The sequence below is a fragment of the Micromys minutus genome (assembly GCF_963924665.1).
Source record: "Micromys minutus genome assembly, chromosome: 19".
In the NCBI taxonomy this organism is placed as follows: domain Eukaryota; kingdom Metazoa; phylum Chordata; class Mammalia; order Rodentia; family Muridae; genus Micromys; species Micromys minutus.
In genome coordinates, this window is record NC_137954.1 from 2308423 (window position 1) to 2323944 (window position 15522).

Below are 15522 nucleotides of genomic sequence, written 5' to 3' on the forward strand. Positions count from 1 at the left end.
TGCCTTGAGAGTATATTGTTTGGCTGTTCTATTCTGTCTGCATGATTCACTGACTTTTTCAGTTTAGTCTGTAGTTTGTTTCCATCTGGTGATTTGGATGATGTCTATGAAAGGACTTCAGACAGTTCTTAGTTCTTGTATTTATGTATTTGCATCACCTGAATCTCTTTTTCAAGTGTTTTTATTAATGTTTGGGGGCTTTTTTTTTTTTTGTAAAATAGTGAGAACTTTAGATAACTTTGAAGATTAAAATCTTGATTTTTGTTGGATGAGAACATTTTGACATTGTTGAATTAGCATATCTTCATTATGTGTTTGTACTAGTTTATTTAAGCATTAGTCAACATGTTTGTAAATTGACCCTAAAGAGTCAAATACTGTTTTGAGTTATTAGTTCATAGAAAGCAGCGTAAAGTTATAAATGACCATAAGACAGTAGTGTTTGTTTGTTTTCCTAAACCACAGGTTTCAGTTGAGGTGGACTTAAGGAATTTCTATATTTATTTTAAATGTGTGTGTGTGGTGGGTGGGTGGGTATTTAATGATCTTTTTGGTGTATTGAATGATTTATTCTAGCTCTCTCCTAGGAATATCCTGGAGTCCCTAGGAGGGATAAATATTTAAATAAGGTTCCCTGAAGTTTTTGTCATGCTTGTGAGATATCCGCCCATTTTGAACTAAGGCTCTTGGTTCCTTAATGCAGCCAACTTTTTTTTTTTTTCCAATTGATTACTGCTTATATTTTATTGCTTTTAATTTTAACTAGAAAAAAATGTCACTAATTATATGTGAATTTTTTTCAAGAACTTCAGAAGATCTAAAATAATAAAATAAAATGTAGCGTCAGCATGGTTTGTGCCCTGACAGACTACTTTTCCTAAAATTCTAAATTACTACTTTTCCTAAAATTCTAAATTAAGTTTCCTCTGGGGTGGACATCTCTGATGTGCAATATTGCAGTTTGCCCTTGCTGTCTCTACTGAAGACATTTCTTAAGTTAACTATCATGTTTTAGCTTTTTGCTGGAATACAGAAGGGCCAGAATCTTGAGATGTGTCAAATTACTTTTGGAAACAATGGCTTGTTGCCATGGTAACCTTGAACGGAACGAATCTATCTCAAGATCTCAGTTCAGGTATAAAATGAACTGCACAGAATATTTTAAAATAGTGACTCAGTTGCCTGGCTCAAGTCATGTTTCAAATTCTTTTTTTCCTCCTTTAAATATCAGGTGACAGAATATTATTCAGAAAGCTAACCCTTGAATAACACAATATTTTTTACAATAGAGAAGTAATTTTTTTTCATTATATTGGAATTTGTGTGACTATTTCTAACCAAATGTATCCCATGGGGAAGAAATAGAATGCTTTATAGTTTTTTTTTTTTTTTTTTTTTGGTTATATTTTACTTACATTTCAAATGTTATCCCCTATTTTAGGTTCCCCTCCATAAACCCCTTATCTCATCTCCTCTCCTCCTACTTCTATGAGGGTGCCCCCCCACCCCTTCCTGTCTTTCCTACACTGGGGCATTGAGCCTTGGAAGGACCAAGAGCTACTCCCATTGATAATGCAGCCAACTTTAAAGTATAGCTAGTATGCTTTCTTTGAAATTGGTATTAGGAATTTAAGTTTGTTGACCTGTTTTGTTTTGTTTTGTTTTTGTGTGTGTGTATGTAAGGAATGAATTCACCTGTGGATTTATTCATGCTTTTGTAATAAGAATTTGTCTTGAACTATCTGTGCAACATACTTGGTCTTCACTATGGTGCCTTCTGGGCAGTTACTTTAGTTTATCTCTGAGTAGAGTTAATTGATGGTAGGTGGGATTGTGCATGATAGGTATAGAGAACTGGCTTTGTAATTTTAAGGGAATCACTAATTTGCACATTTAAACCTTTAAAATGTGCTTCGTGAGCATTGTTTCATTATGAAATTAAAATCAATTTAAATGTTCTTTGTCAATTATGAACCCAAGAAATAACTATCATAAAACTGTAATTGAGTTAATCTATAATAATTACTATAACTTTAGATACAAACTCAAGTTTTAGAAACTATGATTATAATGTAGGCAGTCCCTGACTCGACATGGAACACAGTCTTTGTAGCAGGTCATAGTCAAAGGGTTGTTCTTTTTATTTCTACAATGAGGTAACTTAGAACCTCTTACTAGGAACTTTTCCAGGTCACTTTGAAAGGTGATGACTCCAGAGACATCCTTCTGATTTCAAGTATAAGACGTTACCTCATTGGGATTGCCAAAAATAAACAGTATCATTCCATGCTGCTGGAATGGTGATTTTTAAAACATGGAATTCCCTTTTTCTTAGAAAAGTAATTATAGAGATAGATAATTTTGGTTTCTCAAAGTGAGAAGCCAGTATGTATGTGACTTTTTAAAGCATGGGTAAATGCACTGTAACACTGGAGAGTTGGAGACTGCCTGTGCCTGTCTGTAGTCATTTTATATTAGTATTCATTAGAGTTACAGTAGGAAGAAAATATTTGTACTAACAGCAAATTCTTTGCTTGTTCATTTATTGTTAAACTATAGAAATATAAGAACTTTTTTATGTGTGACCATATTTTAAGAATTGTTTATTTAGAGGCAGCAAATGGTTTGCATTTGTAATTATTTGGTTTCTAAAACCTTAGATATTACTTACTAGTGAAAATATATGTGAGGAAATTTTCTAATACATTAATATGCATTGCATTTGTAAGACTTGATTGTCAAGAATGTAATGATGAACAAAGCACAGAAGCATGTCTACCCATGGAAAGCCAAGAGTATTTTCCTCAGAATTCACTATAAATAGCTTCTATCTTCTTGTACACTGATGACATCTATATTAAAATAGTTTCCACGAAAATCTTTACTATTTGAACACCGTCATTATGTGTAGTTGGAGTCTTCTGAAGGCTGAAATTGTCTTTTTTAGGATAACTTAAGTATTTAAGAGTATTTTTATGTTATTTTTACAAATATACTGGAACAAACACCATACCCAAAGTTCTTTGTGCTGTTCAGTTGACTATAAACCCTTTTTAAAGGTGCTGATCAGTTTTGTTTATTTTATTTTGAGATTTATGTGTTTGGTGTTCTGCCTGCTGTATATCTGAGCACCACATGCATGCAGTGTCTGTAGAGGCCAATAGGGCATTGTATCCTCTGGGATTGATGGACCAGACAGCTGTGAGCTCTCCTGTGGGTGCTGGGAATTAAAACAAAGTCTTCTGGAAGAGAAATCATTGTTCTTAACCACTAAGCCATCTCTCTAGCCTCCTGAGTAGTTTTAAACATTTAAAATATTAGTGTGGGTTGGGGTTTGGAGGGGCGGGTGGTAGTGAGTTGGTAATTTAAAATTGCTTGTATTTCTCATGTTTTATTTGTAACTTCTTAAAAGTAAAATGCATTTGTTTTAAAAATAAGTCGTGCATTTTAGGAATTACTTTAAGCTTTCTTATTTGAAAAAGGTATGCTAGTTATAATTTCCTTGTAACTTTGATTTTTGAAAATTGAATTTTAGAAGCTGTTTGAGATATTTAAAATTAAATATTTAATCAGTGATAATTTTATTAGTGTATTACCCAGCCTTGTAATTTCATTTGCTTGTCTGTGAAGTGGGGAAATTCTTCAGAAGGTATTGGCATTTTTAAGATGAAATAGATCATTAATAGTGCCCATTGTTTTTCTTTTTCCTCAGAACATGCTAATACAGTGTCATCATTTATCTGTGAGGAATATAGTCACAATAATAACCTCATAGCAATGGTCTGACTCTAACATTTCTTCCTTTTTTTTAAATCTTATTATGGGACTTGCTTTAAAATATTATTATAGTTGGTGTTGCATCCTGACGTTCTTGTGTAGTAATTTGTCTTTCGTAATACACCCAGTTACTGGCACTCAGAAATCTTAAGATGGTTTATAGATCAGAATTTAAAATGACACACAAACTTCATTAGGTTACACTAAAACATTCGTTTTTGGCTTAATCTTTCTCAGAAGAAAACAGTATTGGTTCACATCAGTGTCTTTATAAATGGTTATTAACAGTGAATCATTTCTATAATGTGTTATGTTTATATATAGCTTGCTTTGGTTTTGGTAATATAAGATTTATTATACTACTTCATAAGTTATAAACATGTCAACATGTTTTCTACTTGAGAAAATTGACTAAAACAAATTGATTTTATCTTACAAAGCTTTCAAAGTGTTATTCAGGAAAAACACATTAAAATACTGTTAAATTTACAGGAAAGATATGTTATAGGTTACTTAAAATTTAAATATATTCATCATCTCATTTGTGGTGTTTTAAAGCCTGATTTTTGTTAACCAGATTATATTGAGTATTTATTAATTCTAGTAGGATATAAGTTTTTTTCCAATACTTAAAGCCTCAAAGGATGCATTACATTTTAATATCTGACAAAATTTTAGCTGCGTTTAATTTGTTTCTGATCTGTTCAGAATAAGCTAGAAGGAAAGGAAACATAGGAAGAATATGTTTTAAATTTGTCATGTATAGTTATGGTTTAACAATACTGATCAATATTCTCCTATTAAGTTGATGTGGATAACGGAAAGGTACCCACTCTGTTTTCCCATCACGTTCCACAGGTGTGTTCAGAGCAATATCGTTTTGTTGACACAAGCGTTTAGAAGAAAGTTTGTCATTCCTGACTTTATGTCTTTTACCTCACACATCGATGAGTTATATGAAAGTGCTAAAAAGCAGTCTGGAGGGAAGGTAAGGTTTGGATACACATATTCTCCTAATGTACACGTGTCATATAAACACAGTAAAGTTTTGTTTCTAAATCAAGAAACTCAGTGAGTCAAACCTCTAGAATTAGTGTTTTAAATCATTATAAGTAACCCTTTGTTATTCTGCCCAGAATGAAACCAAGTTTGGAGTTTTTGGGGGTGGGTGTTGGATATTTGAGGTAGAGTTTCTCTGTGTAGCAGCCCTGGCTGTCCTGGAACTTGCTTTGTAGACCAAGCTGGCCTGGAACTCAACAGAGTTCTGCCTCTGCCTCTTCGGTGCTAGGATTAAAGGCATGTGCCACAATTCCCAGCTAAATTTTTAAAATTTAGAAACGACTGAAGTGGCTTCATATTTTTAAATTAAGAAAAATGACTTTGACATTTTTGCAGATTTGATACCCATTAATTTTAAGTAAAATATTTCTGGTTTTAAAAAATTATATGAAGAAAGCCAAGCATGGTTGTACCTCCCTTTAACACCAGCATCACATAGAATTGACAGAAAGGGGGGTCAGGAGCCTCCACTGTGTAAGCAAGTTTGAGACCAGCCTATCAGCCTGTGCTGCAGAAGATAGTAACAAACACCCTCATCCACCCCACCCTACCCCAACAACAACAGCAGCTTTAGGCACTGTATTCATTAGTACTCTGAACCAGATACTCCAAATAGTAGCAGAGACTATTTTATCTAACATCAGTTTTATAAGGTTGGTTACAAGCTTTTATTTTTTTCTTAAAAGTCTGAGTTCTTATTTTAAATTCTCTGCATTTTAAGAAGATTGCATTGGAAATCAGAATGGTAGAAAAGTTACCTAATGTCATGCAAATGCTCAAGTTTATAGATCAGTGTCCTTAGGTTTTACAAGCATTGTTAGGACAGGCTAAATCAGCTCTGGAGTACACTAAAACAACTAGTCATTGGTGAGAGCAAACACACTGCCTATCTTGTATCTCTTAACAACTTTCTAATATTTTGGTTAGGTTGCTGATTATATTCCTCAGCTGGCCAAATTCAGTCCTGATTTGTGGGGTGTATCTGTCTGTACTGTAGATGGACAAAGGTAAGTCAACAAAGAACAACTTTAAGTCTTGAATTTTGTTTAGTGGGGTAAAAAAGGAGGATAATTTTTATTTTGAGACTTTCCAAGCCTGGTCTGGCTCTTGAACTCACTCTGCAACTGAGGCTGACCTTGAGGTTATGTAGCATAATCTATCTCATTATTCATCAATAATTTGCAAAGTAAAAGTCAGTTGACAAAACAGTCTTTTTTAAATGCATGAAAACCATATTTGAGAAGTGTTTGTATTTTAAATAAGCTGCTGACAAATGAGGATTCTTATACATACTTATTAGAAAATTTTATGATAAAGACAATGGTTTGATTTTTAAAAAATCTAACTTAAGAAAGGCCTTTGGAAAAGTGCTAAACTGTGAGATCCCCCGCCCCCCAAGAATGATAGTTTCTGGGCTTGGGGGCCGATGGCTTAGTGGATAAAGTTCTTGACTTGCAAATGTGAAGGCTGGACTTGGAGTCTGGTACAGCATATTAGGCAAATGTAGTGGCTCCCTGTAACTCCAGTTGGGAGGAAGGCAGAGGTCCTCTGCAAGCTGGCTTACAAACTGGGGAATAGACAAGCTCCATGTTCAGCAAGAGAACCTGCCTCAGTAAACTGGAGAACAGCGAGGAAAGATTGATGCTGGCCCCTCACAGGTGTGTACGCACATACACCTGCACCAGTGCAAAAATGCTGACACAACTCAGTGCAAAGCAGATTTTAATTTAACTGTAAGTCAGACATTAAGGGTTTTTGTCAAGCACTAATTTGGATGTTAGAAGAATTAGGCAATTTCTGTTTTTCCCACTGGGGAAAAAAATAGCTTACAAATACAATCCTTCCTTTAAATTACTTTTTTAAATTAAAATATAGCACAACATAAAAATGTATACAACTGGTACACTGTACATACAGCTTGATGAATTTATATAAATGATATCATTTCAGTCTTGTTTTTTTCTCCAGTTTTAAACCTTTTTTTTTTTTTTTTTTTTAATGTAGGTGGGCTCCCCTAAAACTTTGTAGCCAGGCTATCCTGATACTTTATATCTTTATGCCTCTGTCTATTTGCTCACAGACAGGTTCCACTGTGCCTAGCAGCAGGCTAAAGCTTACTAAGGCTACAAGTCTGGTAAACTTAGAATTTTAGACTTCTCTTTTGAAGGTATTGTTTAAAACTTTTTTTATCTGTCTGTGATTTTAATTATCTAATCTGAATTATTTGCAAGTTACAATAAAAAGAATGATTTTATTATAATAAAACGTGTTAATTTTTTTAAGGAGTAAACTTTAAAAGGGCTAGTTTACTCTGAAGTAGAAGTAAGAAAAATCATTTGACAGCTAATAAAACAGTTACTCTATTGAGTACTTTAAGCTGTTGGCATTTTTTTGCAGTGTCCCCCTTAAACTTAATCTTTTTTACTATTTGCATTTGTTATTTGCATGTGGAGATCAAAGGATAACCTGTCGAGTCTGTTCTCTATCATGTAGGTCCCAGGGGTCAGGCTGGGTGTGGTCATCCTTACTACAGTGTAATCTAGCAAGCCGACTCTCCAATGTTGAAGTAAATATTTGTGGTTGAATTATGGGAAATATTTATAAATTAGAATTAATAATACAAAGGAACAAGTCAAATCATGCAGGTAACAGTTTTTTAGTTGATGCTAATTGTGTTTTAAATCTACTTTAATAGGCATTCTATTGGAGATACCAAAGTTCCCTTTTGTCTCCAGTCCTGTGTAAAACCCCTGAAATATGCAATTGCTGTTAATGACCTGGGAACTGAGTATGTGCATCGCTATGTCGGGAAGGAGCCAAGTGGATTAAGATTCAACAAGCTCTTTTTGAATGAGGATGGTAAGGAGTGCCTACAAACTAGCTAGAAAAAGAGATCCCTCATTTTTTGTTTAAATCTCAGTAATTTGAAGTCTGATTTTGAAGAAACCTTTTTTAAAAATTTGCCATACTTTTTTTCATCATCTTTAGAGATAGTTTAATCATCTACTTTTAAAAATGGTTATTTTAGGTTATCTTGTGCCATTAGCTAGAGGAGTAGAGAGATAAGGGAAAGGAATCCATTCCACAGCTGGGTACAGTGCATACTTGGAGTGGGAAGACCAGGAGCTCAAGACCATCCTCGGCTGCCTAACAAATCTGAGGGTAACCTTAGCTGCATGAGGCACTGTCCATTTATAAATAAGAGCTCCTTATTGTCACCTACCAAGGATTCTATTAATGCTTGGAAGCGGCTAATGGTTCTGGGGTAATTATAACTATTATGAGTGTATTGTTAATTGTTTCAGTTGAAAGGTCCCATTTCAGCATCCTGACCAATTTTAGGCTAGAGGCTCACACCATCATTTGCCCATAAAATATATGAACCACTCTGTTGAAATAAATGTCATACTATGAAAGGAAACACAGAAAGGAGATGGCATGGCTTTTTCTGACAGAGCAAGTTCTAATAGAGTTGTTTCTCTTCTCATTCACATAATGTATTAGTGTTTCATATACTGCTTCATACTTGAGGACAGTTCTGTACGGGCTGTGGGTAGACATTTGAGGGTCTATTGTATTCATGTCCTGTGGCTTTAAGGATAGGTAATAGAGTGGGATCTGTTCACATGACTGGTCTTTCTCCTTCATAACATTTGCTATTTGGAAGAAATGTCTTAGATCAGTTACTTGCAGCTCAGTCACAGGCATTCAACAGGAAGAAAAACAAAGACAGGACTTCGATCACAGAGGTTTTAATCTGAGCCTCCTGTAACTTGACTTCAGTCAAGAGGTTCCTCTTGTGTTTGTCCTGCAGTGTGTGTAAGGTTACTAGTTAGTTCTCCTGCAATGTGTTACTAGTTAGTTCTCCTGCAGTGTGTGTAAGGTTACTAGTTAGTTCTCCTGCAGTGTGTGTAAGGTTACTAGTTAGTTCTCCTGCAGTGTGTGTAAGGTTACTAGTTAGTTCTCCTGCAGTGTGTGTAAGGTTACTAGTTAGTTCTCCTGCAGTGTTTATTGCAAAGTTCAAATAGATATTTGTTAAAATGAAGAACCTGTCCATAAATTGAAAAGTTTCACATGTTCAGTTTTCTGGTGTGCCAAGCTCTAGTATGTTGTAAAGATACTTCAAATAGTATCACAGTTGTTATTTCTGTTGCCAGTAAATGTTCAGAAGTTTAAAATTGGCTCCTTCATTTCTACCTTACTTCAGAAAGCGACAGCTCCATGTTCCTGAGTCTTAATTGGGCTGCTTTTGCTTTGCAGGAACGCTGCTGTTCTTCACCAGTTTCTTCTTTATGGATTTGACTCTGAACCAGAGTTGTAGGAGAATCATTAGATTATGTGCCATGAAATATTTTTTGTTCTTTGAAATGTCTTGGATGTAATTTATGTAACATTTGCTTGATACTTAACAAATACCTGAGTGTGTGTAGATATACACGCATTGGTTGCCTTCTAGCTTCAAGTATTTAGACCTGAAATTGTATAAAACAAAAGAAGTCTAAAATAATAGATTAACAAGGTTTTATATTGGTACATATGTAGAGTTCTGTATTCTGCTTTTCCTTAGCTTGGGACTTTTATTTCAGGTTAATAGTATTTGGAAGTATTTTGCTTTTTTAAATTTCATCTTGATATACATACAAACAGAATTTTTCAGAGAAAGCAAGTGATACCATTTTATATATGTTCAGGAAAAGCATTATTTCTCTTCAGAGTTATTTGGGGAAAGTAAAATCTTAATACATTGCTGTATTTAGACTTTAACAATAGGCTTTTAATTTAGAACTAGTCTTTATAGTAAATAACTTAGAAGAAAAAAATGAAGTTTTTCTTACTTGATGGAGTAGTGTGTGCTTTACACCATAGAGGAATGAATCAAATTGTCATGAATTGTTTCACAGACTTTATCTGTCGCATGAACACAAACTTGTTTCTTTAGCAAGTTTGAAGCTTATTAGTATAATGTAGTAGATAATTGGTCTTGCTCTCTGGTCAGTATTTCCCTGTCTCTCCTACCCTCCAGCTGTTGTGGCAGCCGTCATTTTCTGTTTCCGTGAGCTCCACACTTTTAGAGCTTGTATAAAGATTTGTTTTTCTGTACCTGGTTTTATTATTCGTAATATACGCTGGGTTTATCTGTGTTACTATAAATGTTTTATTTCTTAAGGTTAAATAATATTCCTTTATTATATACTATATTGTCTTGATCTGTTGATCCACTGGTACACATGTGCATGTCAACCCCATGTCTCAGCTCTGGAGATAAGTGACTGAATCAGCACAGAAGAATGTCACCTCCAGGGTGAGGTTATCACGTCATTCCCTTTGCAGAGATTTGCTGGGAAGGATCTCTGGATCCAACATGCACAATTTTAAAGATGATTTTTGAATTGTTGTATGTCCATTGAAGGAAATGGAGTATAATATACACAATTAATCATCTCTTGATCTTTTTAAATGAAAAATATCTAAAACCACATGCTTTCTCTTATGCAGAGTCTTGATGTTTAAGAGGCATTAGTAAAAGGGCTAATGGGGTTGGGAGGACAGCAAGAGAGAAGAAACTTCAAATAAATGGAATTACTTAATATTTGTTCTTTTATGACTAGTTTTCCTTAGCTTAATATGTATATGGTTTGCTCATGTTGTAGTTTTATGTTCCATCATGAATAAGACCAGTTTATCTACCTTCTAGCTGAAGGGACATTAGACTTATTTCCATGGCTATATAGCTGAGAGAAATGGCTGGGCCCCATGCTGACTGTGTAATGTTCTAAGGAACTTGTAGACTGCCTTTTCAAAGCTCACAGATTGAGCCAGAGGCTTGTCTTATGGAATGTAACTTGTTAATTTCAAGAAGACTATAATGTAGTGCAGGTAATGAGTGTCAGGTTTGATAAGCTTACCGATGAGGAAATAAATCACTCACATATAGAAGTTTATTTGTTAGTTTGCTTTGAGGCAGGAGCTCATGTAGCTTTGAACTCCAATCCTGAGTGCTGGGAATTAGAAAATACACCACCATACCTTGCTAGAAATAATGTTTTTAAATTGATATTTTTCCTGTACCCAAGAGTTTTTTTGTTCATAATTGCTATGCAGTGAATAGTAATATAATAAGTTTTTATACTTTTATTAAAGAATTAAAAGAAAGTTGGATTATAGGTGAACATAAAAGTTTGAGTTACTTAAAAATATTTTAAGGGTGCATGTTGCTTTTGCAGAGGACCCAGGTTTGGTCTCTAGCAGGAACATGGCAGCTCACAACTGTCTAACTTCAGTTCCAGGGTATGCAGGTATTACAGATACATACATGTAGGCAAAGACATAAAAATAAATCTTTCAAAAAATGATCAAATATGTATTCTTTACTGTCAACAAGTGTTGGAGGTGGAGAGGATACAGTTTAAATCTGAAATCTTACCATTTTAGGCATAACACTAACTAGTATCTGCCTTGTTCTTCAGTGTCTATACACACATGCACACGTTTGCATGCGTACAAGAGTGTTTTTAAAATTAAACATGGGGATTATACCAAATGGACTTTTCAAAGATTATTCTTAATATGATAATATTAACCAAGTACTTAGTAGGTGTTAGATATTTGTATGCGGTTTTGAGATTTAATCATAGTAACTCTGAGACACATTTAGTCATTATAACTGTGAGATAGAGATTCGGTCTCTCTTTATATTCATAGAGAAAGAGTGAGTGAAATGGCAGGGTTACAAATGTGATTATCGGAGCAGAATACCTTACTCCAAATAATTCTCCCTGTGGAAAGTATGTATGGAATTTGAAACAATGCTGTCACTATTATGTTTTACAGATAAACCACATAATCCTATGGTAAATGCTGGAGCAATTGTTGTGACTTCACTAATAAAGGTAAAATGTTGACATTTCCTTTTAACGTAGTAATTTTTTAATAAATAAGGAATAAGCATACATTTTGGATTTTTTTTATGTGGGACTAGTTGATAATAAGTTTTCTCTTGAAATTAAGAAAATAATCTTGTTATATTGGGTTAAGAATTTTATTCACACCCCCCCCCCCCCCACACACACAATGTCATTTCGAGGACAAAATGAGAAACATGACTCCCAACTGTTGGTTACTGTTAGGATATAAAGCTTTGGCACAGACGTAAAACTTTACAGATCAGTGGGAGTTGAGGTGTTTTTTTTTTTTTCTATGTTTTAAATTTTTTTTCTTTTTTATTCTAAAAAGAATAAATAACAAGCATTTTACTGTGTGATATTTTTATCAATAAATGTGGGAGCAAATATTCTAATTTAAGTTTAGATCAAAACATTTATTACTTTAAAAACATTGTTTTGTCCTTATAAGCTGGGATCACAGTTCTCATTTAAGTTTGTTGCATTTGTTTTACTTCTGTTGTGCCATGAATAACAGAAGTAAGGCTTCTTCCAATTATTATGTTATTAAGTTTGACGTTTGCATTGTCTGTTGACTTATTTATGTTAATGTTTGTATTGCCTTAATAATTGGAAGCTAAAGTTTTGAAATGAGTATTTCAAAATGGATCTGTTGTGTGGTAGACTGTCACACAATCTCAGATGTTTCCCCCTTTATTTTTTCATTTAAAATTTTTAGTTGTGTCACTTACTAAAATATATTTTGTGTTTGGGACATTTATGTGTTCCCCAGTAAATTTTGCCTGTCTATTTCAGGTTAGAACCAAACAAAACTCATAGATTGTACATGCATTACTGTAGATGGGGTGCTCTGAATACATGCAAAATGCTGAAGGGTAAATTACAGGCTTAGAGCCCAATTTCAAAAGTTCATTTAATTGCTATACTAGAAGTCAGTGAGTTTTAAAGCAGAAAAGTACTATCTTAGGAGTATATGTCTGTTTTAGGGCAGTGGCTTATTAGTATTGGCCCAGTTAATTTTTTAAACTAATAAAGTAGGTTTACAGCCAGATATCTTTTAATGTAACTAGTTTATCATATGTAGTTCTACTGAGGTAAAAGTTATTGTAGAAAGTAGTAATGCGGTTGTATACAAAGCAGAGTTCTGTGTTCCGGTGTCTTACATATGAAAAATACATATATGAATGGGCCTTTATCATTGAGTCCAGTAAATGTTATGATGAGAAATCCTATTAATAACTCAGAGTTGAGCAAGTAATAAGTTAGAACTAAGGAAAGTCACCTACAGCCTCTGTCAATGCTTACTTTTCAAAAACACTAGGATGGCTCCAGACCATTTTTTGGATCTTCACAAAATGGCCAGATTCTATGATTTTACATATATTTTAATGGGTTCCCTAACCCTCTGAAAGATGATTTGTGGATTACAGCTTAAAAGCTACCACAGTGGTGGGTCTGTCAGAAGTTCAAGGTTTCTCAGCTATGTGATGATTTAGAATAATAGACAGGGAGGCTTGAAGTGAGTGACACCATGCTACTGAAAGATCCCACCTCACAGAGGGTGGTCACTTTGTAGAGGATTAACACCATTCCCAGTAGGTTTCTCTTTAGAGGGCGTATGTAAATGATTTACAGAACACCTCCTTAACTGCATGCACTTAAAATCCTTCAGTTAATGATTCATGGGCTCAGTCAAGCGCACTGATGTGCTGCCGCATGTGGGATCGCATGTCTTGTCACACCACACCATCATTTCATTAGTTTCATTTATCATGGTCAGTCATATGTCAGGAACCATGTTGATCCACCTTAGCATGCTTAGGAACAGTAAAGAAACACAGACAAAATAAATGCTGTACAGAAAAGTCATCTTGTATTTGAAAATTTATTGTTTTAACCAGAAAAGTTGCAAATTCATATTTTAGTTCATTATCTTTTGAGTCTCTACTTTCATACTGTTCCACAAATTGAACATAATGCAAATCTTAAAAGGTAGAGCTTGATAGAGCTGTAAAACGGTCCTCAAAAAGAAGACATTCCTTAGGCTCTTTTAAAGAAATAATTTAGGTTTATTAAGTATGTGTGTGCAGTCTTTGTATGATAATACATTGATGACTTGGTAGTGGTTTGAAGTTGAGGGAATAAAATCATAGCTAAAGAGCCCAGTTGTCTTCCTTCTTGGGAACGGACACTGGATGGTTCTATCATCAGTAGAATCTGGCTTTGAGCTCAGTCTGCTCTGTCATTCACTACAATTTACTGCACTGTATGTAACAGGTGGTTGCCATTTCAATTAGTGATGCCTTTGAGGTTAGCAGTTATAAAGGCAGAGATACTCTTATTTTTAACTGTACACAGATGGTGATTTATTGCCCTAAAAGCTGCATCTGTTTTTTAAATGGGTATATGTAGTCATTACTTAGACACTAGTTGGTGCCTGCTATCTGGACATACACAGGCTCCAGGGGCTGTAAACCTGGTGCCTAATGCATGCTGTGGCTGCTAGAGGTCACCATGCTTTAGTTTTTTCTAAGATGTTTTCTTGTTGACTTTCTGTTGTTGTTTTGTCTTTCCAGTCAAAGTGTGGGGCTTTGTTATGGTACCATTGCAACAAATCTCATGTTACACGCCTCCACAAAACGTAGAGTCTTTAGTAAGACTCTTTATTTCATAATTTTGTAGTATTGATATTTTTTCCTTGTAGGATTGGTGGTGATCCTCAGGAAATGGGGGAAGAGGCAGAGCAAATGTTCAAAAGGATTAGCAGATTGTGGAAAAAGGAGGATTTGGACAGAAGGAACCTGTTGCATTAATTCTTAACCACTAAGCTTATAGGAAAACTCCAATATTTAAAATTTTAAACAAAGCTATATAGGTAAATACCTTTTTAAAAACAAATGTAATTTTACACTTAAAATGAACATAATTAAAAAGACATAAGGGTTACTATTTTTACTCGCTTTTTTTTTCTCTGATAGCTACTAACTTTAAGAGAATAGTTTTTGTTTCAGTCTGTTTGATTTCATGATGATAATGTGTGATTGTTTGGTTTAAAGAAAAGAATAAAAATAAGAGGAGTAGTTATGTTTAGGTGAAAAAGCGTATTTCACATGTTTGCTTGCAGTGATAAAAACTTAACCTAATTTTAAACTTAACATTTAAAGCCTTGAATATTGGGCTTGGAAACTGAGGGCAGCATTACAAAGTAATTGTCACTGTTGCATTTTTTTAATTTTGGAAATACAGTAAACTACATGACTTTCTATATTTATGTCTATTCTAGTAGTTGTGTCTAAGTTTATTAGTTTAAAAAGTTGGGTTTTGTGTGTGAGTGTATTTTCTGTTTTAAGAAGCAGTCATATTTTTCAAATTAAAAATGAAACATTTTAAATTGTTGCTCCATAAACTCAAGGCAAGTTTAATTGATAGAATTCATGCTGTTCTCCGTTAGCCACATTATCTGTAAACTGGCAGGTTTCTTAGTAACGCCCACATTCTGAGATGTAGCACACGGTTCGGTGCAGTTAGCACAGGAATTTAGTGCTGTCACTTACACATCTGAGATTTTTGAGGGGTTTCATTTTTTTATTTTTTTAATCAAAAGGTAGATTTTTTTCCCAACTAACTTAATTGTTCTGTTCCTTTATTTTTTAGAAGTGATTTATAAAAATACTAGCTCTTCCCAGTGCTCTGCCACAGAGACAGGTGGCTCTCTGGTTTGATGTCAGTTCTGTGACCTCATCAGTTCTGGGACAGTCAGAGCTAACAGGGCCCTGTCTCCAAA

General features: G+C 34.3%; 1 protein-coding gene across 2 annotated transcripts in view; it reads left to right on the forward strand.

Moving 5' to 3' along the window:
* Window positions 1–15522, forward strand: part of GLS (glutaminase) — a 65548-nt gene that overhangs the window by 14326 nt on the left and 35700 nt on the right. For both annotated transcript variants that reach the window (XM_080933471.1, XM_080933472.1), the window contains exons 4-7: window positions 4636–4765; window positions 5764–5843; window positions 7532–7695; window positions 11668–11726. In XM_080933471.1, the coding sequence (XP_080789597.1) occupies window positions 4636–4765; window positions 5764–5843; window positions 7532–7695; window positions 11668–11726 (433 nt within the window). The remainder of the gene's footprint in view (window positions 1–4635; window positions 4766–5763; window positions 5844–7531; window positions 7696–11667; window positions 11727–15522) is intronic.